Source organism: Astatotilapia calliptera, chromosome 23, assembly GCF_900246225.1.
Source record: "Astatotilapia calliptera chromosome 23, fAstCal1.2, whole genome shotgun sequence".
Lineage (NCBI taxonomy): Eukaryota > Metazoa > Chordata > Actinopteri > Cichliformes > Cichlidae > Astatotilapia > Astatotilapia calliptera.
The window spans coordinates 676,897-704,378 of record NC_039323.1 but is presented as its reverse complement, the minus strand read 5'-3'; the positions used below and the strand labels follow the sequence as shown (position 1 = coordinate 704,378).

At 43.6% G+C, this 27,482-nt stretch overlaps 3 protein-coding genes across 5 annotated transcripts; 1 reads left to right on the top strand and 2 right to left on the bottom strand.

Annotated features, from left to right (window-relative positions):
• Nucleotides 1-1,630: 1,630 nt before the first annotated feature.
• On the bottom strand, nucleotides 1,631-11,570 carry timm44 (translocase of inner mitochondrial membrane 44 homolog (yeast)). The gene is made up of 13 exons (XM_026158563.1): nucleotides 11,435-11,570; nucleotides 10,892-10,996; nucleotides 10,239-10,442; nucleotides 10,078-10,158; nucleotides 9,847-9,996; nucleotides 9,540-9,676; nucleotides 9,046-9,131; nucleotides 6,937-7,029; nucleotides 5,781-5,905; nucleotides 5,576-5,626; nucleotides 5,330-5,419; nucleotides 4,987-5,097; nucleotides 1,631-4,273 (listed from the first exon to the last, which is right to left on the bottom strand). The coding sequence occupies exons 1-13, from the start codon at nucleotides 11,462-11,464 to the stop codon at nucleotides 4,154-4,156; spliced, it is 1,383 nt and encodes a 460-aa protein (XP_026014348.1). The 5' UTR covers nucleotides 11,465-11,570; the 3' UTR covers nucleotides 1,631-4,153.
• A 132-nt stretch (nucleotides 11,571-11,702) lies between these two features.
• hnrnpm (heterogeneous nuclear ribonucleoprotein M) lies at nucleotides 11,703-19,357 on the bottom strand. Of its 3 annotated transcripts, XM_026158560.1 has the most exons (16): nucleotides 19,099-19,357; nucleotides 17,994-18,175; nucleotides 16,387-16,439; nucleotides 15,686-15,693; nucleotides 15,487-15,580; nucleotides 15,139-15,396; nucleotides 14,871-15,024; nucleotides 14,667-14,716; nucleotides 14,531-14,588; nucleotides 13,918-14,025; nucleotides 13,767-13,817; nucleotides 13,617-13,682; nucleotides 13,416-13,517; nucleotides 12,713-13,323; nucleotides 12,573-12,624; nucleotides 11,703-12,486 (listed from the first exon to the last, which is right to left on the bottom strand). In XM_026158560.1, exons 1-16 carry the CDS (start codon nucleotides 19,188-19,190, stop codon nucleotides 12,323-12,325), a joined length of 2,103 nt encoding a protein of 700 aa, XP_026014345.1. In that variant the 5' UTR covers nucleotides 19,191-19,357; the 3' UTR covers nucleotides 11,703-12,322. The 3 variants fall into 3 exon arrangements, with proteins under 3 accessions (XP_026014345.1, XP_026014346.1, XP_026014347.1); XM_026158561.1 differs by lacking the exon at nucleotides 13,416-13,517; XM_026158562.1 differs by lacking the exons at nucleotides 16,387-16,439; nucleotides 19,099-19,357 and having other exon boundaries at nucleotides 17,994-18,052.
• Nucleotides 19,358-19,994: 637 nt separating this feature from the next.
• On the top strand, nucleotides 19,995-26,021 carry dmap1 (DNA methyltransferase 1 associated protein 1). The gene is made up of 10 exons (XM_026159784.1): nucleotides 19,995-20,482; nucleotides 20,777-20,868; nucleotides 21,080-21,275; nucleotides 21,392-21,550; nucleotides 21,657-21,824; nucleotides 21,963-22,148; nucleotides 22,491-22,562; nucleotides 23,109-23,181; nucleotides 24,589-24,932; nucleotides 25,329-26,021. The coding sequence occupies exons 1-10, from the start codon at nucleotides 20,387-20,389 to the stop codon at nucleotides 25,386-25,388; spliced, it is 1,446 nt and encodes a 481-aa protein (XP_026015569.1). The 5' UTR covers nucleotides 19,995-20,386; the 3' UTR covers nucleotides 25,389-26,021.
• Nucleotides 26,022-27,482: the final 1,461 nt, after the last annotated feature.

The following is a 27,482-nucleotide window of genomic DNA, read 5'->3' as shown; positions in this document are numbered from 1 at the left end:
ACTGGAAGCATTTCTTTGGGAACCCAGGAACACGCGTCAGCCATAGACTCCCTTTGTGAACTTGCTTTATTGGAAATTACCCTACGACGCTCTTTCCACCCATTCAAATACTGTTGGCTCGTTTAAGGCTGGGAATAAGAATTCTTGTTCTTATTATATGCACAGTGGAGCTGTTATATAATATAGTTTATTCACTCAGGTGTTCATGTGTGTCACTCACTTCCACCTGAAGTAGTAGCATCAAAGTATAGTGCTGTAAACACAACTGATGACTATTTGATGCTGCACACTGTGTGTGAGCTCATCATCAACGTGATAGCATATGGAACAAACACAAATGAGTCGGGTCTTCTCTCGGTCAGCAGGATCCGTCTGACCAGTTGTGGATTCTCCGAGGATGCTCCTCTGGACCCTGAGTGGGGAGTGGTGTGTGCGAGACCACGGAGGTGCACTGTGAGCGATGAGCACAGCAACAGGGAGCTGCAGCCTCAGCACAGCTTAGCAATAGTCAGGATTCATCATCCAGGACAGCGCTTGAACAGTGGAGGTGCTGGTCTGCATGTGCAGACATGCAAGCCTGTGTATGAGCAACCACCAGCCGCTGTCAGCTTCCGTGAGCGACGCAGGACCAAATGAATGCAACACTGCATTCTGCTCAGCATCTGTCCCGAGCTGCCTCGTTACTGCGGTGGTTGGATGCATCAGCAGGGATGATGAGACAGAGTACCGGGCTGTGGTCGACTCCTTTGTCACGTGGTGTGAGCAGAATCATCTGCAGCTCAACGTGGCAAAGACCAAGGAACTGATCGTGGACTTCAGGAAGACCAGGAAACACTTGACCCCTGTTTCAATCCAGGGGGTCAGTGTTGACATTGTGGAGGACTATAAATACCTTGGAGTACACATTGACAATAAACTGGACTGGGCTAAAAACACCACAGCACTTTACAGGAAGGGCCAGAGTCGTCTCTATTTTTTGAGGCGACTGAGGTCCTTCAACATCTGCCAGAAAATGCTGAGGATTTTCTATGAGTCTGTGGTGGCCAGTGCGATCCTCTATGCTGTTGCATGCTGGGGGAGCAGGCTGAGGGTCGCAGATGCCAACAGACTTAATAAACTGATCCGTAAGGCCAGCAATGTTGTGGGGATGGAGCTGGACTCCCTCAAGGTGGTGTCGGAGAGGCGGATGCTGTCCAAGATAAAGACAATGTTGGATAACACCTCCCACCCACTCCATGACATGTTGGTCAGTCACAGGAGCTCGTTCAGTGAGAGACTGAGATTACCCATGATGCACCACTGAACGACACAGGAAATCATTCCTGCCTGTGGCTCCCTGTACAACGCATCCACTTAACACACTGTTTGCTGCTACAGCTACACATGTTTCTTTTCCAAATATTTATTTATAAGTGACTTATGTATGTATGTATGTATGTATGTATATATATGTATATATTGTACTATTCTTAGTTAGCGTATTGTCTGTCTTGTCTTAATGTTGGTTTAAAATGGAGCACTGTAACAAAAAATAATTTCCCCCAGGGATCAATAAAGTATTCTGATTCTGATTCTGATACTGCTGCACACAACGAACATCTGCTGCCATCAGCATTTCATCTGGACTGAAAACATTTACTCAACTTTACTGGGTTCAACTGCACATTAATGCAAATATGTAATCAGCTAATTCAGTGCATTTATGCAGGCAGACATGGTCACGGTGACCGTGAAGGTCACACCGAGTGTCACAATGTTCAGCGACTCTGAACATGGCGGCTTGTTGGCTCCAGACCGGCTGATCTGAATGAAACTGATGATCTACTGGGATTTCCCCACATAAACATCTCTACAGTTTACAGAGAGCAAGAAACTAACTAAATCATTACTAGTACTACTACTAATAAATACATAAATAGAAACATGATTGAATACGCTGAACACACTGAGCTAGCCCCAGCCCAAACTGACCCTGAACTTCAAACTGTCCAGCTGCAGCCTCGGTTTCTACCTGTTTTCTGAAGTAGGATCACTGTGGCGATCACAAGTGTCTTTGTGCTGGTTTCCTCTTTGCTCCTGTCAGCTGTGAGTTCATACCTGAATACTGAGAGAAAGCTCGCTTGCGCCTTCATTGCGACAGGAACTTGCGTTGGTGTGCGGGACCGTAGCCTCAGCTGTGATTCAGCTGAAGCAGCAAAGTAATGTAATGAAATACTTTCTCCTGGGAGTAATTAAGTAACATACGCTGCTTAGCAATGGCGGTGACGGTCACAGCGAGCCAGTGAGAACCCAACAGACTCAATAACAGAATCAATAAAGGATCGAATCAATAATTGATGCCAGTAATAGAATCAGAATCCAACTCCCATTCCAGGTCGGATCACATTTGGTGATGAAACATGAAAGTATGGATCCATCCTGCTTGTATCAGCAGTTCAGGTGTAATCCTGTGGATCTGACACTGTGGGCCCCTTAGCACCAACTGAGCATCGTTTAAATGTCACGGCCGACCTGAGTATTGTTGCTGACCATGTCCATCATTTTATGAAAACAGTTACCATCTTCAGATGGAGCTCACTGCAGACCTCAGTCCAACAGAGCACCTTTGGCGTGTGCAGCTGACACACTGACTGACTGTGTAACGCTGTCATGTATGGAGCAAAACCTCTGAGGAACGTTTCCAACACCTCCAGTCTGTGCTGTGACATAAAGAGGGTCCACTACAGTCCCAGCAAAGTGTACCTAAAAATATGTCCAGTCAGTGTACATCAGAAAAGCACACTGATAAAGATTTTGTTGTTCTTCCATGAAACTGTCTGAAGGTGTTACAAAAGTTATTGAGCAGACACAACAGAAATAAAACCGTAGAGATGAACTCTTTCTGTCCCCAGACTGGAGATGCTTCAGGTCCCACGTGGCCTTTCTAACCTCCACGTTTCTGAGACGAGCTCCTGGGATGCTGACCGCACAACAAGGCACAGTGAGGCTGGCACATCACAGCACTGAAGGCCGAGCAGTCGCACCAGAAGTCACCGAGGAGAAACACGAACGGCACGAATCGCCGATGAAACAATCCAGGTCACCCTACATCGTGACATCATCACACTGACAAACCAATGAGTGCTCAGCCTCCGCTCAGCCCCGGAGATGCTCCCAAAGGAAAGATGACATGAACAGTGAAATCCCACACGAGGATTTAATTAAAAAAATAATTAGCAACTGCCCTCGAAGGAATCACATGATCTCGTCCCAAAACGAACCGTTAAAAAACCAAAAAGGTGGATTGAAAGTTGTTTCCAAAGGTGACTGTTCATTTTATTTCTTATAATAAATATAGACTCTTACTGGTCAACAATCACACATTATCATACATACAAGGACGACAATCCTCAGTAAAGATGGGAGCGCACTGATTGGCACTGGCGAAAGCAGCCACTGTCACCTCTTCCACCAATCAGGTGCTGGCGTGCTGCGACTTCAGGACCAGCGTTTGCCTTAGTCCTGAAACGACCATCCCACATGCTTGAAAACCAGATATTCCATAGTGTTGTGCAACAAAGTTAATTTTTGGAAATAAAATCACGGCAGTGGTTTTGTTTTTTGCAGTAGCACCTCCCACAGCCACTGGGATCAATGGTTCCAACTCTGGGCCCAGTAAGTTGATGGTGTGCGTCTCTTTTTGATGGAGAAAGACGGTGGAATAAAGGTATACGGTGACATCACGGTGACATCACGGTGACATCACGGTGACATCACGGTGACATCACGGTGACAGGATATGAAGGAGTCTGTTTGACGACATAAGTTTTCGTTACAAATCTATCGGCTGATTCCCACATGATTGTTTCCCATATTGATAAAATGGCATCATTTAAAGCCAACAATGGCAGAGCTGCATCAAACAGCAAAGCTCAGCCTACAGGCTGCAAGAAGGACTTTGGATGAATGTTGTTGGTGGTCTACTGCCCCCAAGTGTGAGCCTGAGGAACGGTCAGGAATAACTGACGGAGCAAAGCCAATAGATGGAGAAGCAGCTCGAGCTTTCAGCAACACTACTCCACAGTGTTTTCGTAGCAAAGTCCGGCCCCCACACGTCCACCTGTGTGTGTCCCCTCCTCCCTGACTGTGAGTGTTTAGTGCACATCAAAGAGTCTTAGAGGATCTGCTCCGTGCTCGAGGCGGAGATATCCAATAGTCTCCAGGCAGCGTACGGGTTGAGCTCTTCCTGGTCTCGGCAGAGAGCCCACACGTACATCATCCGGAGGACTTTTTCCTGGAGGAAAGATGACAGATGAGATCACTTCACTTTAAATTCAAACAAAACAAATAACATGATGATACATCTGTAAGCGACTGATTGAACCACGACACAAACATCTGTTTTGCTGCTGGCTTGATCGACCACACAGTCTCCTGTGGTTCAAAGGGAGGGGCTCAGCCTGTGCAGAAAGCTTCTTGGCATTTTCAGTTTCAGTCAACATCCAGACGTCGCATTAAAAAGTTTGAAAGATGAAAGACATGGAAACAGAGACGCTGAGTCCAGGAGCCATAAATGGTCGAGTGTGTCATTTAATGCTCAGACATTAGAGCTCAGCTTATAAACTCCAGAGGAACAGTACATCCACCATTTATCCTTTGGCAGAAGCCTTGTATCCTGAGCACTGGGCATCTGCCAGCTGCACGGTGCTGAATGGATACTTTGACCTCGCTTCCAACCAAACGCGTCCCCGAGCTGTCCTCGGCGGCTGATTCACAGCCCATAAAGCTTTCTGGGTCTGAATAAACAAAGGCCAAACGGCTGAATATGACTCCACCGTCTCGTTGCATTCACTTAATGATCAATTTAAAAGATCTCACACACGTGTGAGTGTGACAACATGCCAGCTAAAGCTCTGTAATAGTTCACGATCAACCAACAACTCTGTGTGTGTGTGTGTGTGTGTGTGTGTGTGTGTGTGTGTGTGTGTGTGTGTGTGTGTGACTTACAGGATCTCCTTCCACCACTTCTCCTTTGGTGTTTCGGATCACCATGACTAACTGAGCCTGGAAAGTGATAATCAGCACTGGACCCTGGTCCATCATCTTACCCATGGCCAGCTGGAGAACAACATGCATGAATATTTACTGACCAGAATTCAAGGATTTCCCTTCATCAGGTGAAACATTTACAAATATAAAAGTCGAATCAGTGATCAGAGTCGTTACAGCTCCCGTCAGCACACGTATGAACTGCAAACTGATGAAGTGTTGCTATTTTTAAACCTGAGATTGCAAAGAAGAGCCAGTAGTCCGAGTATCAGCCCGCAGAGTCTCGTCTTACGCAACTTACATCAATACTGTCGATGTCCAGAATCTTGGAGTGGAACTGAAGCCCCATGGCCTTGGCTTGCTGGATTGGATGAGCCAGCTGGCTGTACGTCTGCAAACCCAGTGAAGGAGAAAATGGAGATCACATAATGACAAAGACACTTCATGAAAAACTGGCCACCTGCAGAGAATCGAGGCACAGCAGAGCCATGGAGCTGTCAGTCCACTTATTTAAACACGCAGAGCCAGCGTGTGCAAAAGGACGTACCGCTTCATAGCACCAGTCCTTCAGAACCTCCAGCTCCCCTCGAATCATGGCCTGTGTGGAAAAAAGGCTTAAATGGTCGTCCTGACTTGTTTTATGAAGGCAGTGCACAGTCGTACCGAGTATTCTCCTTTTGCAGAGGTACACTCTAAATGACAGTTTAAAGATTTAGAAAAACTTGAGTGATATCTGCTGAGATTGGTGTTACCTCCAGTATGTTGGGGATGATGTCTCGCTCACACTGCTTGAGAAAGGAGTCTTTGTCAAAGGACGGGTCCACCTTCAAAATCTCTGTCAGCACTTCAGACATCTCAGTCTTTGAAAACAGTCCACCTTTATGCACACGGACAAGCAGGACAAAGATTTGTAAAAGATTCATCAAGTATATGATAAACAGCGATATAACCTCCAATAATAAGTCAATCCTCTTCTGCTTATCCGATCAGATGTCTGAATCACCCCAACCGGGTCCTTTGGATGTGGAGGTCGGGCTGTTTGATACAACGATATGAAAATGTCTGTCGTTTCATATCGTTTACTTCCTGCTGTCGCAAAATAAACTGTTCACGCCAATATTTTTTCACCGTTTTGATGGTCACTGCAGAATTAGCTTCTTAAAGTTCTCTCTTACATTTAATATCACCACACTGCGGACGGACAAGCGACTGTTTTTATGCGTTGTCGTTAGCAACAACGACGGTAAAACCACCGTCCGCTTGTTTATTTTCCACATAAACCTTTCACAATAAAGCTGAAGATCCTGTTGAGATTTTTCAAAATAAATTGAATCACGTGAAAGATGCAGAGTGTTTAGAGACGAGAAGCTAAAAAGAGCCGTCAGGTGCTAACAAATAAACCTTAGAACACGCCGTGTAATAAATACTCAAAGAAAACGGCGGCCTTTCAACTTATGTCTAAAAATGTATCGTTTCAGCATCGGTCAAAACACTCGACTCCAGCTACACGACGCACAGCTGGAAACACTTCACACAAGTCGAGCTGCCCGAGATTCACAGAATGGACAGAAAATGCAAAATGTTTGTGAAATATATCGCTGTTGGACGGCGGATGTCTTATATCGCAATATCAGATTATAGTCATATCGCACAGCCCTGTGTGGAGGAGCTGTGCTCCTTATGAACGACTCCACTTCCCCCCCGAGGAGTGGGCACTCCACCCTGTCCTGGCTGAGGACCAGGTACTGATCCTCTATTGGTGGATCAGTACCGCATATGTTACTAAAAACATCTTGACTAGACATCATATCAAGGTCCACGAATACAAATTAAGTCTTTCAAGCATAAAAAGAGATACATGTAACAATTGTGTGTTTCAAAGCACCGACAGTTCCCACAGATGCTCACCTATGATGTCAGTCATCTTGTCAGTGACGGCACGGGACGCTCTGATAAACGCGTTGTCACTCTCATCATATTTCATCTTCATCTCAAAGAACCCTGTGATTATTAAAAAAATCAGTTTGTCAGAGGTTTGGATACAAAGGTAATCTGATTTCCAGGCCTGGATAAGTTCAGGAAAGCAGTACGAATATTTGTCTTTCTAACAATAAGCACATTATACAAGCAGCATGTTTGTTTATAGCATTTTGAGTCAAAACATTCACAAATGTGTCAGAACATGTGGGCGGCGGAGAGCTTCACCTCACAGAAAGCAGGGCAAGAAAAGCGTGAAACCAATCAAAGACTCATCCTGCATCCCAAACTGGAATGAAAGACTTTCATGGCAGCAGTTTGCCAGCAATGTTATTTTATCAAACACAGAAGTGAGTGATCAGCATTTTCAGCTTAGAAACGCTGATGGGGCCCAAATGGCTGTGAAAAAAACTACATGATTACTTTGTGTAACGTCCCACCTGAAAGGCCATCTTTCACACGTCCAAACATTATTAATCATTAACAGCGTTTCCATAACTAATGCACATAAAATTAACCGAGTGTAGCTACATCTTCCATCACCCTGCTCTTTCAGAAAATGCTTATTAATAGATGCTAATAAACTGGAGGGTCAGTAACGACATCACCGGCCAAACACAAAAGTACGCCAGCTAGGGCTGCTCAATTAATCGAATTTTAATCACGATTACGATCTGGACTTTCAACGATCATTAAAAATGACTGAGCCGATTATTAGCCCCTCCCTCATTTATCCGCGACACCTTAAAGGCCGGTCCGTGAAAATATTGTCGGGCATAAACCGTCCGTGGCGCAAAAAAGGTTGGAGACCGCTGATTAAGAGGACCCGAGGGAAGCTCGGAAAGCTAAGCAGAAGTTATTTGGAGAGTGACTGCTGTTGGTTGAAAAGACAGGTAAAAAAAACTTCAGTGGTGTTGCACACTATTTTATATTATTTTTTAAAGTCATTGTTAACCCTTTAAAGCCGGTCAGAGCTGCACGCTCCGTTTTGTGTAACTATTTTTAAATCCCTGAAGAACCCTGAGCCCTGTAAGCTAGCGCAATAATTTGTTTTGCATATGAAACCGGAGGAGTTGTACTTACATCTGATGCCATCAGCTTGTCCTCGGTCACGGTTTCCTTCCACATAAAGCTTTGCAAAAATTGCATAAAAAGCTCTTGCAGGAACAAAAACATAATATTCCAGAAACACACTTTGCCGTTCCTATCAGCTGTTCGTAACACTTCCCACAGTGAAACAGACGTCACCGCTAACTATCGCATGTCCGCCATTTCCTGGCCAAAACCGGAAGCATTTTCGCGGAAATGTAGTTTTTTACTTGTAGGCCTTAAAAGCCTATACTGGTGTTTTATAAGTCATGTTTGACTTTTCTGAATAGTTTCTGTGATGCTTAGAACTCGAATTGCACTGCTGGAAATAGTTTATTTTGATGCACCTGCTGTTTTCTTTGCAAATTTGCATCATAGGATTGTTTTTTTTGTTTTTCCTGCAGTATATAAAAATTGCTGTATCTCCAAAATAAAACTATGAACACACTCACAATAAGTTTCCTGTTGTTGTAAACTATTTTTTGCAACTTTTTTGTATTTAAAGTTTTGAGGGGTAAACCTCTTAAATTTCTCCAAGTAGAAATATATGTAAAAAAAACAAAATATATATGGGCTATAACAGTTGTATTGATGTATAGCAACTTGAAATGCTCCCACAAATGGCACTACAACATGTAAAAAAATAATATAAGCTCTGGCGGACTTGGTTCTATGGTAGGTCTTAAAGGGTTAAATAAATATCGTCAAATAATCGTGATCTCAATTTCAGTGAAAATAATCGTGATTATCATTTTTGCCATAATCGAGCAACCCTAACGCCAGCTTTATTACTCGGGGTCAACAGTGAAGATGCAGCAGCATCACATTTAAGACAACAGACATATCATTGGTCCTCTCCTATAATTACAATGGGACAGTTAACCAGGTAACGCCTGAGCGACTAAAACAAAGAGTCAGTATGTGTAACGGGGGGGGGGGGGAATTCCTTACTGTTAAAGACCACGTTGTTGTCTTTGAAGTCCTTCCACTGCTGGTACCATTTTGAGTCTTTGTGGAGCACCACGCCCATAGCTTCCCTAAAGTGATGATATAAACATATACAGTGATATAAAATGTGATAAATAAGCACTTTACAGCCAGATCAACAAGGCAAATAGAAATGAAACACTTGAAATGACAATGAGGTAGAGGAAATGGCACACAGCTGTTACAGTCCTCCTCCAAACATCAGGCAACAGTTTGTGTGAAAACTGTCATTTGATGGTGTTAAGCTGATGATACCAAAACCTGCTGAAGAAATAATATTAATGTCAGTTTCTTGGTATCTAATCGGACGTGAGTCCCAGCTCTCGCTGCTTTTAGCTTTGGGTGAGTTTCAATTCTTATATCTTTAGTAATATTGGCCCGATCGATCCAAATATTGATGGTGAAGCTGAGGGGCATGTCCCCTCTTAGCATCAGGCAAACAGAGGGCCCTCACGTACTCGTTGGCCTCAAAGACCCTGCTTTCATCCGCTGCCCCCTTGGAGGAGAATTCCGTCCTCTTTCTGAGTCTGGTGGGAGGCCGATAAGGGCCAGTGTGACCCAAGTCACCGATCTCTTTCTTCACACTCTCCATTCCCTAAAAACAGAAAATCTGTCAGTGACACAAATTATTTCTAATAGTTAGTAAATAATGACCTCGTCTTTAATGATAGCTCTGAGAATAATGGTAACACGTTTATGTGTCATACATGCTGTACAGGAGAAATAAAAGGTGAATCATATTTAACTTGCACTGTGACTGCATACCTGCGATATTGCTTTAAATGCGCCCGTCTTCCCCAGCATCTCTCCACTCTTGGAGACAGTCTCAGCAGATGTCTTTGCTGTTTTGGCAGCTTCTTCCATTCCTTCTTTGATTTTCTTCCCAAATTCTGTCCGGCTGACCTCTTCCAGTCCCTTACAAACATACAGAATCGTACCAGCTTCAGCAGCATGACTACAACAATCAGAGTTTATACGTGTACCTGTCATATTTACCTCTTTGACCGTCTCTGAAATGTTTCCCAACTTCTTCCTGAGAACCTCGGACGTCTTCACTGTTTCAGACTCTATATTTTTCTGGGAAAAGACAAGAAGAGCATTTCCAGACCTGCTACTAGTTTAAGTGACAGAAGTTCAGCGTGCGGCCAGATACTTACATATTTCCTCCGAGCTTGCTTCAATGCCTCTGACTCCTCGAGTTTTTTGGCCTCTTCTCGAAACTTTTTGATGTTTTCTTTCATTTCCTTGCTCTTGTTTAGCTCCTGTTTGAGGTTATCCAAAAACTCTCCCAGGAAACCTCTTCGTCCACCACCCCGCTCTCCTGACAAATACCTTACTTGAAGAAGGGCTGACTGAGGCACCTTGAAGACACACAAAAACCCCACCGGGTTAGGATGAATGCAAATATAGTTTGTGTATTTCTCAAATGTATTTCTTGTGCCGGAGTTCTAAAAATGTAAACCTGACCAACAGTTGATTTTTAGAGAGAAAAGAAATCCCACCATCTATATCTATCTAGATACAGTGTGCTAGACTTGGGCTAAAAGAGGAAAATTACCAAGCATTTGTATTAAAGTTTCAGCAAAGCCTTTCAGAAACTATACAAACGCAGGTTAACTCTAAACTACAAGCTGCAGTACGACTTCCCTGAATAAACTGTGACATTTTAGCATTTTAAAGCACCCCAAGTATCTTTCTGTGTTAATACTAATGATTATATATGCCAATATAAACCAACAGTATATAGACTATATGGCAAAGGCAGACATAATCAGGGTCAAGTAGGACTTCTTATTCCAGGTGTTGTTACCTGTGGAGAGTGTGTGAGGAGCCCACGTATCGTGTAGACATTGGGTCTGTTGGAAAGCAGCAGGTAGGAGGAAGGGAAAGCCACCAAACCCCTTCTTACACATATCTGGACAAAGAAACAAACTTCAGCAGACACTCGAGGCTGAAATAAACTCTTGAACTGAACGTGACGATAAATCACGAAGCTTTGGTGTTTTTACAGGAAACTTCTTTATCGGAACGCTTCAAGTGAAGCAGCAGCAAACAAGCTAACGATAGAAAAAGTTTTCCAGAAACAATGTTTGGAGCTTTTGGACTTTTCACTGAAATTCCAACATTTTATATGCTCCCAACTCCAAGAGCTGAGACACCGGCTGCTTACGCCTCTATTCAGACGGCTAGCTCGGCTAGCTTACAGCACGTTTAGCAGAGAAGTTAAACGAAATTGAGATTTTCGCCGTTTCGGCTAAAAGAGGCCGTGGAATAAATGTCGTTTCAGTTAGTTCCCTTATCGTTTTGTGGTGTTTTTACGTGGATATTTTACACACATGGCCCAAACACTCACCTGATAACACCGACATAAGGGGGTCGCCATCTTGAACGTCGTGCTTGTGACCTTCTTCCGGTGGTGACCTTCCTCGTCCACGAGGGGGCTGGACTACAGCTCATTGTAATAGCCAACCAGAGCTCAACAGGACCGTTCCACCGCCCCAGTGTTTGTGCCTCATATTTACGAGATCAACTTTGACCTGCAGTCGCTGCTCACTATTTGGCTCATTTAGCTCACATGTTATGAAACGTACGATCAGCGCACGAGCACCACAAACAGTGAACGCGTTTCAAATATTGAGGTTTATTTTATCAAAACACCTTACAGAACAAAAGCACTGACAGGAAGCATGATAGGACAAAAATAAAAAATTAAAAGTTGGTCTCTAAAAAATTTAAACAGAAGGAAAAACAAACACTTTGACTATGACGTGTCACTAAAGCCCATTTCAGACATGCATTTAGTTTTACTTTTGTAACAGCATCTGAACGTGCTGGCTTCATGCCTGAATCACTTCTTAAAACTCAAGAAAGCAATAACAGCACGAGCTAATGTTTGAGTTATGTCTCCTGAGCTCACTGTAGAACCCCAAAGGAGAATAACGTGAACATTAACAGCCTCACATCTCAAATTCATTTTTGAGCTGCAGTAAGATCTCTCAGACTGAGTGGTACTCTGACACATGGTGATCAGTCTAATAGTCCTCATAGCTTCATTCAAAGTCAAGCTTACCCATGTCTGAGTGATTTTAACATGTGACACATCCAATGTCTGAAAAGGGCAAAAATAAAGAGTTTCACTGTTACATTTATCTAACATGGTATACTGGGTGAAGGGGCAGTTCAGGAGTACAGAGTGAGATCACAAACTAAAATAATGTCAGATGCAACACGGACACACAGGTTATGCATTCCTGTCAATCCTAACATCAATTTCTCTTCCATTCAGGCGATAGCCGTTCATGGTCCGGCAGGCGCGCTCGGCAGTTTCAGGATTGTCAAAGCGAACCACACCGCAGCCCTTGGACTTCCCGTTCTCCATCTTAATATCAGCATACTGGACCATTCCTAAAGGAGGATGAACACAGATGTCCAAAATGACTGAAAATGCTGATTAACAGTGCTGATTTCATTTGATTTGATTTGAGTCTTACCGCATGCGTTGAAGGTATCCTTCAGCATCTTCCAGGTGAAGTCAAAAGGCAGCTGAAAGACAAAAATATCCCCAAATTAATTTAAAGTATAGACATACTTCTCCAGTGAATACGCCAAGCTAAAGTGTGGATTAACTTACATTCCTGACAAAGATCTGACATCCCTTCCTGACATTGCTTCCCCCGGCTCCAGGACCTCCAGCCCCAGCTCCTCCAAAGGAATTGCCGCCAAATCCACGCTCCAAGTCACCAGAACGGTCAAACTGACCACCAACACCTCCAGATCCCATCCGGTCAATTCCAGAGCTCATGCGGTCAAGGCCGCCAGATGGAAAACGGTCAAGTCCTCCGGCAGAGCCCATGCGGTCGAAGTTGCTCGCCATTCTGTCAATCCCGGTGTTGCCCATGCGATCCATTCCCATCGGAGAGCCAAAGTCCATGCCGCCGCCGCCGCCACCGCCACCACCCCCCATGCGGTCCAAGCTAGATGGGCCCAAGCGGTCAAATCCAGATGGGCCGAGGCGATCCATACCTGAACTCATACGATCCAGACCAGGTCCGACCCTGTCCATACTGGGTCCCAGCCGATCCATCCCAGAGCCCATTCGGTCAAACCCGGAACCCATCCTATCTAGATCAGACACGCGGTCCATCCTGTCCATTCCCATCCGATCCATTCCTCCCATGCGGTCCATGTTGGTTCCCATGCGGTCCATTCCAGAGCCCATGCGGTCCATTCCCAGCGAGCTTCCTATAAAAGTGAGCAAACAGAAGAGAGAGAAAAATGCATGAGTGGAAGTAAACACCAGTGTGGCTTTCAAACAGAATCCTGTAAATACTAACCCATTCCTCTTTCAAAGGAGTCTCCAAAATTATTGCGAGACATTCCCATTTCATTTCGCCCAAATTCCCTGTCAAAAGCACCACCAATCCCACGGTCCATCTCTGACAATGCAAGAGATGAAACCATTAGACATCCAGCAAAACGTGAAACTGTTCCACGCTTGCTCTGGAGTGCTGAGTGGGTTTTCAACACTTGCTTACCGTTCATCCTGCCCATCCCTGAAGAGCCAAAGCGGTCCATGTTCATTCCTCCAAAGTTGTCCATCCCTATAAACAAAGACATTAATATTACAGAAGGCACTTTTTTTTGGAAAGACCAAATGTAGGTAGACTCAAAGTTTTACTACATACCTCCTCCTCCCATCCGGCCTCCCATGTTGGCGAAGCCCATTCCTTCCATACCTACAGGGACAGAGTGACACTGAGCTCTCACTTCACTGCTGTCTTTTAGTCAGTGGATTAAAAATAAATTAATGTGTTTTAAGAAGCTGCAGTTGTGTACCTCCAGGACCCATGTTGCCCATCCCTGCACCACCACCTCTGTTGAGCTGAGTAGCATCAATAGGTTGGCCCCCAGGTCCCAGTCCCAAACCAATACCACTCAGGCCACCTGGTTCAGAGACAACAGGTTAAGTTTGAAGATTGTGTGCGCGCACGCACGCACGCACACACACACACACACACACACACACACACACACACACACACACACACACACACACACACACACACACAGTCAGTAGCATAAATACAGCTGACACTTTCAGGGGAAGCAGTAAACCAATGTCGACCTCCATGAAACAAAGATCACATGACCCCAGGGGCTGCTGGGAAACAACAGACATGAAGCATGAGCAGACAGAGGAGATGGGCGACGTCAAGTAGTTTTGGAATATCATTTAAATAGTTACTGGGTTTCTCTCTCCCCAGTTTAACAAAAACTATGGTAGCATGGATCAAAGTGGTCTTCAATGCAGCAACTCGAGTGAGACAAAACTAAATATTTCATCTAATTTAACAAAATTAATCATAAAAATCGGGACTTTAATCGACGTGAATATTTTAAACTCTCAAAACCTTCTGTTATACTAGAACAAGGCTCGATGTATACTCACGGGGAAGGGCAGCTGCTCTGTCCGGTGGTCCAAAATCTTTAGGAAGAGATTTCTCATCCTGTAAAAAAGGCAAAGGCATTGTAACCATACTCATCGTCAGGCCATAGAGCTCTAATGTACAGCAAAGGCAACATACCAGTTTGACGTGCATCGTCCTGTTAAACAGGAGCTGTCCATTGAACATTGCTTTGAAACCGTTAAGGAAAACATGCGCGCATTTGTATAAATGGCGCGCACACACACACACACACACACACACACACGCACACGCACACACACACGAGAGATTCAAAAAGATTCAATGGCTACCATAGAAATGCTGAATTTTTCCAAAGGATACAGACAGCCTGCACTGCTTCGATGGACATATCAAATGTGACGGTGCCCATGCCTCGACTTTTCCCGTCCTTGTCCTCCAGAATGTCCGCCCTCACCACCATGCCCGCCATGCTGAACACCTCCTTCAGCTTCTTCCAGCCCACTTTGTAGTCAAGCTGTAGGTAGTTTCAGACAGTTAATTAGACAAGACTAAAGTTACAATAAGACACAGTTCCATATATTCAGTATTTGTATACAGACTGAAAAACGGATAAATCACTAAGGCTTACATTAGCCACAAAGACAGTGCTGCCAATCCTGCCAGCCTGGAGACCATGGATGATCTCATTGGGGATGTTCGGGTTATTCAGGAGGCTCGGAGGAATGTTGACCATGGGACCATTTGGTCCAGGACCCATACGATCCATTCCACCCATTCCTCCCATGCCTCCCATTCCCCCCATGCCTCCCATTCCGCCGTGACCTCCTGGAGGGCCTCCACCTTGGGCCTTGTTGATCTCCCGCTGGCAAATCACACCATCAGGGTCCTTACAAAGAAGCACAAAATAATGAGTCGGCCAAATCCACAAGTACAGCTTTTGTCTGTGCGTCGGACAGCTTCCCCCTCTGGGACCTACCTCTTTCACTTTGAGGGGCCGACCATTGAGGTTGTGCTTGTTGACCTTCTCCACTGCTTTCTTCATCAACTCTTCCGTCCTGAACTCAACAACACTGACAAAAACACATTTCCAGTGAGAAATGTGTGTAAAACACTGGTGCATGTCTCACGTGCAGTTTGCACTATTTGCTTTTGACGATAAGTTAAAGTCTACTTACGCACAACCCTTTGTTGATTGAAGTCATTGGAACAGGTCAAATCAAAGGGAAGAGAAAATATTTCAAATTAGTTAAAGTGATTGTAACACTGGACATATTTTGACAGGTCACAATAAACAATCTCATGCAATTAAAAGTTCATCACCATACACAAGCCTACAGCCTTGGTCACATCTGTGCTTCCAAAATAACACTACATTGTTAAGATCTTTTTAAGCCAAGCCAGTAACACAATACAGGCAAATGTATTCAATAGAGTTTTCCCCCAGCATCCTAAAGGCAGACAGTGACAGAGGATTCCCAACTACTGAGATATTAGAGTTTTCCAGCAGTTCTATGGAATGAGTTTTATTTATCAACCATCTAGCAGCCTTGCTACGACCTCTTGCAGACTACGGCCCATTAGATCATAAGGAGCAAATCCCACAACCACAGGGACATTATCAGCTACTGCAATCCCACAGGATTGGCTACAAAGGAGCTGAAGTCCTGTTATAAGATCATCAACCCTTCGATGGCCTCGAGTCAATGCCACAGACAACTTCAAATGAAACATGCCTCCGGCACGTCACCGTGTCACACACACTCCACCAGGTTTGTATCTGAACAATTCCAACATAGTAAATAAGGAAACCAAAGCTGACAAACACAGGTTTGTCTAGGCTTATTCGTGTGTTTTATTTGTATGTATTTGCACTTACCCTGGATTTGCCTTCTGCGTCCATTAAGTGTTCCACGTACGTTACCTCACCCACTACAAATCAGATTCCAGAGACGACACACACCAAGGGGAGAGAAGCCGAGAGAACAATGGGGGTTTAGAGCAGAAACAAGTAGGGTGGCCGGTGACAGTGAGCTCAGACAGCCAGTCCTGAGCCTTCCCCCAGCACCTCATTCAGCACAATCTGGTACAGGTCTACAAAAAGCAAGCTTGGACTTTTCCCCTCTTTCTTTAATTAATTGAGACTTCTTAGCCCGTCCTTGTTAGAATTCTCCCGAAACACCAAACGCAGTAGACTGAGGACAACAACTTTTGGACTGGCCAACAGCCTTTCAAGTTGGATATGATGCCGCAAACACCACCTCTTCTACCTGAAGATAATTGACCAAATAATTTCAAGTTGGCAAAGCCTCCTTAATACCTCAGCCGCTTTCCTGTCAAACCTCAGCAAACTTTGTCAACGGTTTTAACCCTCAGTCCATCAGCTGAGCCTAGCTGAGCTAGAAACCTACCCATAATCGTAATGAAGAAAAACTTTTGGATGAGAAGCTTCTCTAACTGCCAACCTGATCATGGACTGGACCTGGTCCTGAAATGCACGATCGTAATTTGGATTCAGCGTCGACCACAGCCACGCCTTTGTTCCAGGTCATGTCTGCTCAACAGATGGACATTGATGACCAAACCTCTAGAGACAAGGACGGTGCATAAGAAGCTGCTTCGTTTTGTAGACCTGTACCCCAAATAAATCCGCAGCACAAAGCTGTGCTTGGTACAACATGAAGATCTGCCGAGAAAAACATTTGCTTGTCAAGGTCACACCTAAAAAAGAAAATGCAATTTAACTCCACAGTCAGTTGTCATGAAACAAATACTACTTGGACCTTCTGAAAAAGCATTGTACCCTTCTTAACACATGCTCAAATAGGTGCCAGTTAAATGCATTACTCCATAGCTACACAACATGTTTAACACTTTAATTGACTTTTAAATAATCCTTACTCACATCCACATTTACTGCATCACAAATTAAATATTACATTTCTCCGAAGGTTTGACCACAAGTTAATAAATCTTAAGTGTGTAAGTTTTACTGTTAATTACAAATTTCAACTGAAAGCAACCTTTTCCATGTTTCTGGACGAAAAAAAAAATCACTATACTGTAACAAAGAACTGTATTTTTAATGCATTTCTTGGGGGAGGAACCACATCATTATCCCATTCATGATCACAAGCCATTGGACTTTCGAGTTAGTGGACTTCCTTTGCACATTTACGACCGCCACTTCACAAAAACTCAAGATTTTAGTAATCTTAAGGGAGACTGAAAATTCAAACATCCAGGTTCACCACGCTTGTACACGTCTGCAGCGACTCCTTAGCTGACAGACAGATTTTTAAAAAAAGGGGACCTTGTCCACAACCATTGTTCCAAGTGACTCCAGCATGGTCTCAGACAACACTGTACAACTCCCCAGAGCTCTTCAAAACTGCAGTGGTCAAACAAAATGACCCTGCATCCTGATTTGATCTTTTATCATGTCAAAAATGTGACACGAGTCAACCCCTAATCCTGATACCTTACCTTTCTCTTTCATCAGATCTTTCAGGGCTTGCCACTTCACATCATATGGGATGTTGCTGACGAAAACGCGGTATCTCTTGTTTGCGTTTCCATAGGGCTCATAGCGACCACCTCCACCTCTCTTCTGAGGCCTTTCCTTCCTGCTGGCATTGGCCTCATTCTTGCCTTTTCCATTCATTTCCCTGCAAAATGTAAAGTTCACAAAACTTTCTAAACATACTTTAAAAAGCTTTTAAAAGACTTGCCAAACTCACATCCATCACATCTCCCATTTTTGCTTCATTACAATCCATCCATCTTACTTTAAAATGTTTCGTTATATTGTGTTTTTTTGTACTTTAATTAGCTATAGTTGTGTTTAACTCCTTATAACTACTGTAACAAAACTTTTTCCAAAATCTGGGGGAACAGAAAGATACCTCATGTCAGTGGTTCCCAAGGTGGGGTGGGAGGGGGGGGGGGGTCTGTTGTTTATTTATTTGGTAGGTGGTAGTTTATTTTATTGCAGTTTACTTTTGTTTGTTTATTTGTTTACAGAAGGTTTCCTTGTAAAACAAAGAAGGGCCTAGCAAATAAAGTTTGGAAACCGCTGCCTCGGGAAAAGTGAATTTCAATGCTAAATGCTAATACTAACTGCAGACACAGGCATCATTTACACAGACACACAATGGTTAACTAGCAGCCTGCTATCTGCAATCCAGCCGCATGGCTAGGCCTCTCCTTGGATAAAGCGGGCCTGTGCTATATTAAACTGTTTAAGTAATGCCAAAAAGCAGCAACAGCGACCGGACATAAAGTTAAATATGTCCACTTTCTGTTGCAACAAAGCAATAGCTACATGTACTTTTAATCCTATCATACATCCAGTAATATATAACGCAGGGTTGCATTCGGTAAATAGACGGGCCCCAAATGCCGCTTAAGCTAGAAAAACACGTACAGAACGTATTTAAAGCACACCGGGGCTGCTAGTCTACCATTAATTGCATTTTTAAAAAATATAATTAAACAGATGCCGCTGTATACAAATTTATCGCTGTGTAAAAACAAATTAAGCCAACTAGCTAATAAGCCGCAACAAAGGAAACTCGATGAATGGCATTACCCCTGCTGCGAAGTCGGCTGCTGCTGCGGCGGCGTCGACAGCTGCTGCTGGCCTGCTTGCTCTGTGGTAGTTTCTACCTGCTCGTTGGACATTTTCTTACGCAAATTAGTGCTTATGAAAGGAAACTGTACTAGAAAATTTGATATTAGTGATTCTTGCGCTTCTAAAGAGAAACTCAAAAGCACATATACTGAATTCGTACAACACCTCTCACTGGTACGCCAACGGAGGAAAATGGCGGAAAGAAGGAGGAAGCATGAGTTTAAACGAGAGGTTCTTCTTCTTCTTTATATTATTTATCGGCGTTTGGCAAACAGCAAAATGGTACATTACCGCCACCATCCGGTGAGGAGTGTGGACTGAAATGTAAAAAAATAAAATAAAATCGTCCCAGACAAATTAGTCTACATTAAAAAAAATATATATATATATATGGCCTGATAACTTTCACTTATCGAGTTCTTACGAAATAAATCAACCAAGTCCAGTTTCAGTTTCATATCACCAAGCTGTCTTCATTCAATGAAAGGGTCTGCTTCCGGTATTTTCTTTTAAAACTAAGGACATCGCGGCACGTACATTGATTTTCAGAATAATGTGCAAGCGTACATAAAGTTTGATGAACGGTAAAATAAGTAGCAAAGGTTTATATGTTTTCAAAGAAACGTGACAAACAGGTCCTTCATGTTTGAAGCGTTACTATTTTTATAATGGCATCACAGTTTTATGCTCTGCAATTATTTTACAAATGTGCCGGGCATGGTTTGAAGAATTTGTATTCTATTGCAATGATTTTGTTGGTATTTTTAACCTCTACTGTCGTTTACATTATTTAACAATGTAAACATAATAAAGCTGAATTCGAGTTGTTATGCCCGCCAGACCTCACGGGGGCGATAATTAATAGGCAATCCGTCTAGTCACAACGATATGAGCGGGGACGGAAGGAGTGTCGGTTTTGTGCTAATTGCTCTCTTTGCCTTAACAGCTATCTCGTGAATGTTCATTATAAATGGCCCTGTAATGTTCACATATTGTAGTCAAGTACGCAGTAATATTAGGAATATAAACTCTTACGAACTCTTTATATTGCTGTTTGCGGTTCTGAGACCTAAGCGTTGCTACCGAAATGCTAACATTAGCATTAGCATTAGCTAGGAGTGTGTACGACGAGTCTTTCGTTACCACATGCACAGAATGAATGAGTGCGCGTGAATTAATTCGTGTTATTTAGCTTTGATAGATTTTTCAAAACGTTAAATAGCTAAACAGTTAATCTCATACAGCCATGGCTACCGGTGCTGATGTCAGAGATATTCTTGAGTTGACCGGAGGGGATAATGATGGTCCCATCACCAAGAAAGACCTCATCAACTCAGACAAGGTGAGACTGTGTTATTCATGTTTGTCTTATAGTGAGATGGACGTTTGTGTTTTGTGTTGTATACGATAATTCTAACGATGTCTGTCCCTGGATTTAAGTAACACTGGTTTAAATTATACTTTCAATGAATTTCACTAGCTGTTGGGTTCGTAACATGCAGGTATAATAATGTACTTATGTACTTACAGCTCAAAGCTTTTGCCAGGGAGAGAAACTGAAGAGATGTGTATTACAATTGTTTGAGCACAAATATTTTTGCAGTTGAATAACGAATGTCTGCATCTTCCACCTCAGAAAAAAACCAAGAAAGCAACAGAGACGCTGACCTTCAAGAGACCAGAGGGAATGCACAGAGAGGTCTACGCTCTGCTTTATTCTGATAAGAAGTATGCTTTTCTTTTTCAATATTAGTCAGTTAATCTGAAATGCATAAAGGCCTTTTTAATGTTTCCTGTTTGGGAATTTCAAAAGGATTTATTTGCATTTGGAAGGAATCTAAAGTGTTTTGTAAATAACTTTGCATTTCTGTGTTTCTTGATTTTATGATAACAATTAGAATATTGATAATAAAGAATTGTTTTTTCTGTTTGTCCATAGGGATGCACCCCCCCTGCTGCCTAGTGACACCACTCAAGGTTATAGGACAGTCAAAGCCAAGTTAGGCTGTAAAAAGGTTCGTCCCTGGAAGTGGATGCCCTTCACAAATCCAGCACGCAGAGACGGGGCCATATTCCACCACTGGAGACGTGTTGCAGAAGAGGGCAAGGACTACCCTTTTGCTCGCTTTAACAAGGTAGGAAAAACCCTCTTCTGCTTATGTAGTACAGGCAAGAAGGACATGTGGTTGCAGCTACCCGTCCTTTCGCATTATTCATCCTTTTTCACTGTTTCTCTGTTTTACCTCTATAGACAGTGCAGGTGCCAGTGTACTCGGAGCAAGAGTACCAAATGCACCTCCACGATGATGGCTGGACTAAAGCAGAGACAGACCACCTGTTTGACCTTTGCAAGCGGTTTGACTTACGCTTCATCGTTGTCCATGACCGATATGATCACCAGCAATACAGAGTAAGTGTTTAGTGCCTCATCTATAATGGATTTGAAAATTACAGTAAGGGGAATTTAAAGAACACACGTTTTAATTTTAAAAACTGTTTTGTTTGTTTTTTGTCAGAAACGCTCTGTGGAGGACCTGAAAGAACGATATTATAGCATTTGTGGTAAGCTGACCAAAGTGCGCGCAGCATCAGGGACAGAACCCAAAATCTACATCTTTGACGCTGGCCATGAAAGGCGCCGCAAAGAGCAACTGGAAAAGCTGTTCAATCGCACACCTGAACAGGTTTGTGATTTTGCATTTTGACCTGTATCTATGTGCAGGGGTATAGACACGTTCTTTTTGTGTGGGAAAAAAAAAAGAAAAAGATTTTTCACAGCATTTTAAATGTGAAAGACCGCATTTCTCCGTTTTTCCCTGCAGGTGGCAGAAGAGGAGTATCTTGTTCAGGAGCTAAGGAAAATTGAGACTAGGAAGAAAGAGCGTGAGAAGAAAGCCCAGGATCTGCAAAAACTCATTAAGGCAGCTGACACAACGACAGAGTTGAGACGAGCTGAAAAGAGAGTTTCCAAGAAGAAGCTTCCACAAAAAAGAGAAACAGAAAAACCGGTATGATAGGATTTCACTCAAGAAGAGCAAAGTAAAGCACATGACTGCTGGTAACAGAGGAAGTCAAAGAAAAGCAACAATGGGGAGAATTTTAATAATAATAATGGTCACGGTGCAGCTTTGTCCTCATTTTGCACTAAATTAATTGTTACTTGCTTTAAGTGGTGTTTTGGTCATTTCTTTATTTTGATGGGACAAGTGTCTCTAATAAACCGCACCGATCTTCTCTCAGTGTTCTAAGTAACATTTAAACCCAGTTTGATCCATAATAATGCCTTTATGATGACGTTTCAGACGTATCCAAACAGTTTGTGTCTCGCATTTATAGTTTTTCTTGTTTAGGCTGTTCCAGAGACGGCAGGCATCAAATTCCCTGACTTCAAATCAGCGGGCGTCACACTGCGCAGTCAGAGGGTGAGTATAGCTCCGTCCTGTTCAATATTATTAAATAGTCCTATAAAATCACTCTTAGGGAATTGATGTAAAAGTAAAAATGTGAAATTCTTTAAAATAGCAAGTTTTTGTTTGTCCAACTCTTAATTTCAAGATACTGATTTGTGAGAAACTAGAGTTTCTGACTTTAGTAGCTATTCCTCTTATCACTGTGATAATTAATTCTATTACTGACTAGCTAATATCTGTAAAACCTAGCCTAGCACGGGGACTCTTATTCATCTTCAAGACTGATGAGGAGCTGCCGCTCTCTATGGAAAATACATTTGCACAGCTAAAGGAGTGGAGTGGCCCCACAGCTAATCAGTCAGATAGAGTTCAGTGGATAAAGACATTTTGATCTGGCCCGCTGAAGTGCATTTCATACGAATTAAAAGCCCCGAGGTGGAGCTGTTTATCCTAATGTCCCGGTACCTTAAATCACGCTCGTGTGTGTGTGTGTGTGTGTGTGTGTGTGTGTGTGTGCGTGCGCGCGCATTTTTCTCTGTGTGTTTGTGTGTTATTAAGATGAAACTGCCAAGCTCCGTAGGCCAGAAGAAGATCAAGGCCATTGAGCAGATCCTGATAGAGCAAGGAGTGGGTGAGGATGACTAAACTTTAGCAATTTGTTAACATTCCCCAGTTTCACAGTCTTAACTCTTCTTTGCGACAGAGTTTAGTTTCAGTACAGAAGGAAATACCGTATTTCCCGGACTACAAAGCGCACCTAAATATTAGCCGCACAAGCTAAAATCAGGGGAAAATCCTGTTTTGTACATACATTAGCCGCACCTGACCAAAAGCCGCAGGTGTTTCAATGTTGACTTATCATATGTAAGAGAATATGCACAAAGGGAATTGTCAGGAAAGAGATGGCTGTTTGGAGACATCACTTTTATTAATATTTTGAAAAACAAGTTATGGGTACATATTTGCACATGTAGTACATAACAATAACCTACAACACACCAGAAAAATAGATTCAGCCTACCTTTTAGGCTCAGGTGCAGTGACACGGCTTTAACAAGAAGAAAAGTCAGTCATTCATCATCTTCCTCTTCTTCCTGCGCACTAAAACCACCAAAGTCCTCTTCTCCAGTGTCGGATACGAACAGGATCAGGATGGCTTCGTCATCCACTCTCAGCTTCTCTCCTTCGTTGTCACTTTCAAAACCAAAGAAATCCTCGTTGTCAGTGTCAGAGTCGAACACCCTCAGAAGGGCCGTGGCGGTGTCCTCCTCTCCATCATGCAGCAGTCCAGCCCTTCAAATCCGTTGGTGATCGTGGATGTTTTCACACTTTTCCACGCTGTCAGATTCCACCGGTGGAGTTGGGCATAACTTGCTTTTTGCAAGTTTATCGCCGCTCATCATCCACGCCTCCCGCTGAACGCGTAGCGCTACTTTGAAGTTTGTTTTTCGAGCTACTTCGTACGGCACTACGTTGCCTGGCGGACGGACATGTGACTAACATACCACTCTTGAACCCCGATCCTTCCGCCAGGCAACGTAGTGCCGTACAACAGCGGAACAAACAAAACAAATCGTCTTACGATATGACAAAAATCACGGACAATCCATAGAAAAGCCGCACCTGACTAAAAGCCGCAGGGTTCAAAGCTTGTGCAAAAAGTAGCGGCTTATAGCCCGACATTTACGGTAAAAGGATTATGTAACCTTTGAAGCATTGCAGGGATGCTACAAATAAGTTAGAGTTTAGTTGAACACACAGGACGTTTTTCACTTGTCTTTATATTTGTTTGCAGCATCTCAGGCGCTCACTTCACGTTACAGTTGACAGTAATGCAACAACACTTTGTAACATGTAACCACTTTAGCTAAACACACTGTGCATGCGTAGACTAACACATTTTACACACTTTTAACACACCTTTTAACACACTTTAACACATTTATTTAGTTGATGGTGTGTACACACCATCAACTAAATAAATGTGTTAAAGTGCTTAAATCACACTTTAGTCTTTCCTCTTTGTGCCCTTCTGTAGATCTTAACCCCATGCCCACTGAGGAGATTGTGCAGATGTTCAATGAGCTTCGTAGTGACTTGGTGCTGCTGTATGAATTGAAGCAGGCCCACAGCAACTGTGAATACGAGCAGCAGATGCTGCGTCATCGCTACGAGGCCCTGCTGAAGGCCGGCGGGTGCGTGGGAACTGTAGGAGCCGGTCCAGTCATTGCATCACAGGGTGGGGACATCAACGCCACCAACAGCACTACAGCATCCACCCCAGGGGCTGAATCTCAGTCCTGGCTCAATGCAGATGACATTAAGGTGGAAGCCAAGGAGCAGATCATCGACGTTGTAGGAGCACCGCTTACCCCCAACTCGGTATGTTTGTGAAACTCGGAAACGAACTTTTCCAAACCGTTATCATTGTGTAATAATTTTTGTTTTATACTATTATTAGTAGTATTAATGGGCGAGAAACCAATGAAGAATCCAGCGCTCGTTATTGCAGCAGTCACTCGTCGTGGTTGCTTTTTTGTATCTGTGTTGAAAAGGGTCGAACCTGCTCATAGCCTCATAATAAAGCTCTGCAGCAGTAGAAAAGAACAGTAGAGACTAATGACTGTCTTCACCCTCCTGAGGCAAACAGCAGGTGTTAGCAGGGGAGAGCGCAGCATGAGTGGGTCAGACTTTTCTCCGTTGTAGGCATTTTGGATGTTATTCATTAAGTGGTCGTAGCAAACCCCAGCGTGACTGTCGTGTATTTGTGCATTGCAGCGCAAGCGGAGAGAATCGGCGTCCAGCTCGTCTTCGGTGAAAAAGGTGAAGAAGCCTTGATGGGAGCGGCAGCTTTTACACGTGGAAGCGAAGCGGCAGTGTTACTCATTCAGATCACAGTGGCGACGGCCACGAGTGAACCAGAGAGACACAGCAGAGCTGGACACCATGTTGTTGTCTATTTACGTACACTCATTGCTCACAACACACACACACCTTTTCACCTACTAACGAGGCCTTTCGAACCCCTCCCATCAGGCCTGCTCAGCATCGCTGTGACAAAGGCAGCGACTGAGTGACATTTCATTCCATTACTGCTCGTCTCCCTGCCTCCACCGCTGCTCGGCCTTAGATGAGGCAAGATCAACTGTAAATTGCCCGGCTGAGCTAATCGGGACACGGGGAAGAAGGTGGGAACGACTGCGTAATTGAAATGAATTGGAATGAAAGAACGGGGTCGGGGAATGGGAGGATGGCGAGCCGCAGTGCTCGTTTGACCCGTGTGAGGGTTGTTGTTTCGTGCCGTAGTGTTTACTGGAAACGTGTTTTGTGTTAACCTGTGGCGCCGGCCCGACCTCGCTTCCATCTGCTGCCCAGTTTTTTTCATGTCGGACTAGCGGGACTGATTTGTGTTCTCAGGTGACCTTGGAGATGCTTTAGTCAACGTTTCAATAAATGTCTGTTTCTTTCTTACATGGAGGTGTGCGTGTCTATACCTCAGAAGTTTGCCGTTCACATTTCAAAGGGACGTCACTCTACAGATTTCAGAGATCTGCACTTGGGGGTAATTAGTGTTGAATACACATTTGTTGGGGAAATCGTAGGGTCACGACATTCTTACCTTACCTGTCATCCAAGTTAAGTGACAACTAATGACTTCATTAATATGATAATTAAGCAGTGATCATTCTTAGGTTGGCATAGCCACTAAAACTTCATTAGGTTTCCTCCTCATAATATTGCTAATTGCATGTCAATTATGTCGTTTAGCCCACTTAGACATTAATTTCTATGCAAATTTTGAATACGTTTGCCAAGAATAGGGGGGGGGGGGCTTTGATATGGGTGTACATGGGTGCACATCACTTTTATAGCCTTTATATTCTTTAAATTGAATCTCTGCAGCCTGCACACAAAACTTACATGTCAGATGTTTGTCTGCCTTTTGGGTTCCAACCTGCAAAACAAAGCACATCATGCATGTATAGTTTTTGAGTTATTATTAAAGTATTCAAATGTGAATTTATCTGCAGGAGAAACTGACCCCGAAGCAAAGAAAGCGTTTGATCTTTTTAAAGTCTTGATCTGCTGCAGCTTCCCACAATTTCCCAACAGTCAGATGTGGAAACATTCGATATCACATGAAATGATCAAAATGCTGCAATTGATCGAATCTTTACTTCCAGCTCTAATTAGCATTGCTGCAGTTTCCAGAGTCGAACCATTCACAAACTGCAGCGCGTTTGATTGAGAGGAAAGAGCGAGAGAAGCCAAGTAAACATGGCTAAAATGGATTCTGTGTGTCTATATTTCATGTTGAAAATTGGCTCATAAATCCAGCGGTTTGATCTATGGAGCCCGTTGTTGCTTGAAAAAACCTCCGTAAATGTGTAATTTCTCCCTTGACAGAACACAGCCGAAAGGCTATCTTTCTTTCGCCTCCTCCTCCCCTCTCTCCCTCTCTCCCCTTCTTCTGTCTTTCATTCTCACCCCCTCTCTCCCAGCCTGCTGTTGGATTAATGCTCTGCTCCCTTCCCTCTCCTTTCATGCTCCTCTGATATCTTCTTTTCATCGCTGCTCTTGCATTTATCAAAACTCGGGCCTCTCGCTACCTCTCGATGTCTGAGGCCACCTTCAGTTATACGGCAGGCATCGTGTAAGACTGGCGCGGAGAACGCGAAGGTTAGAAATAAATGCTATTCTAAATTGAAAATAGGCGAGCACTGAGGCGTCGGCGACCACGTGTGCGGCCCCCCCATCCAACTCTGACCAGCGTGGACTCCATCCGTGCGACAGTATACGTTCTGCAACGCTGATGTGAAAAGCATGAGGCAGACCTGCGCTGGAGAGCGTCTTATAATGTGGTCGTGATGGCGCTGAGATGGGATCTCTTTATCAAGGCCCGGCTGAGGCTTTAATCACGGCCTAAGAGGT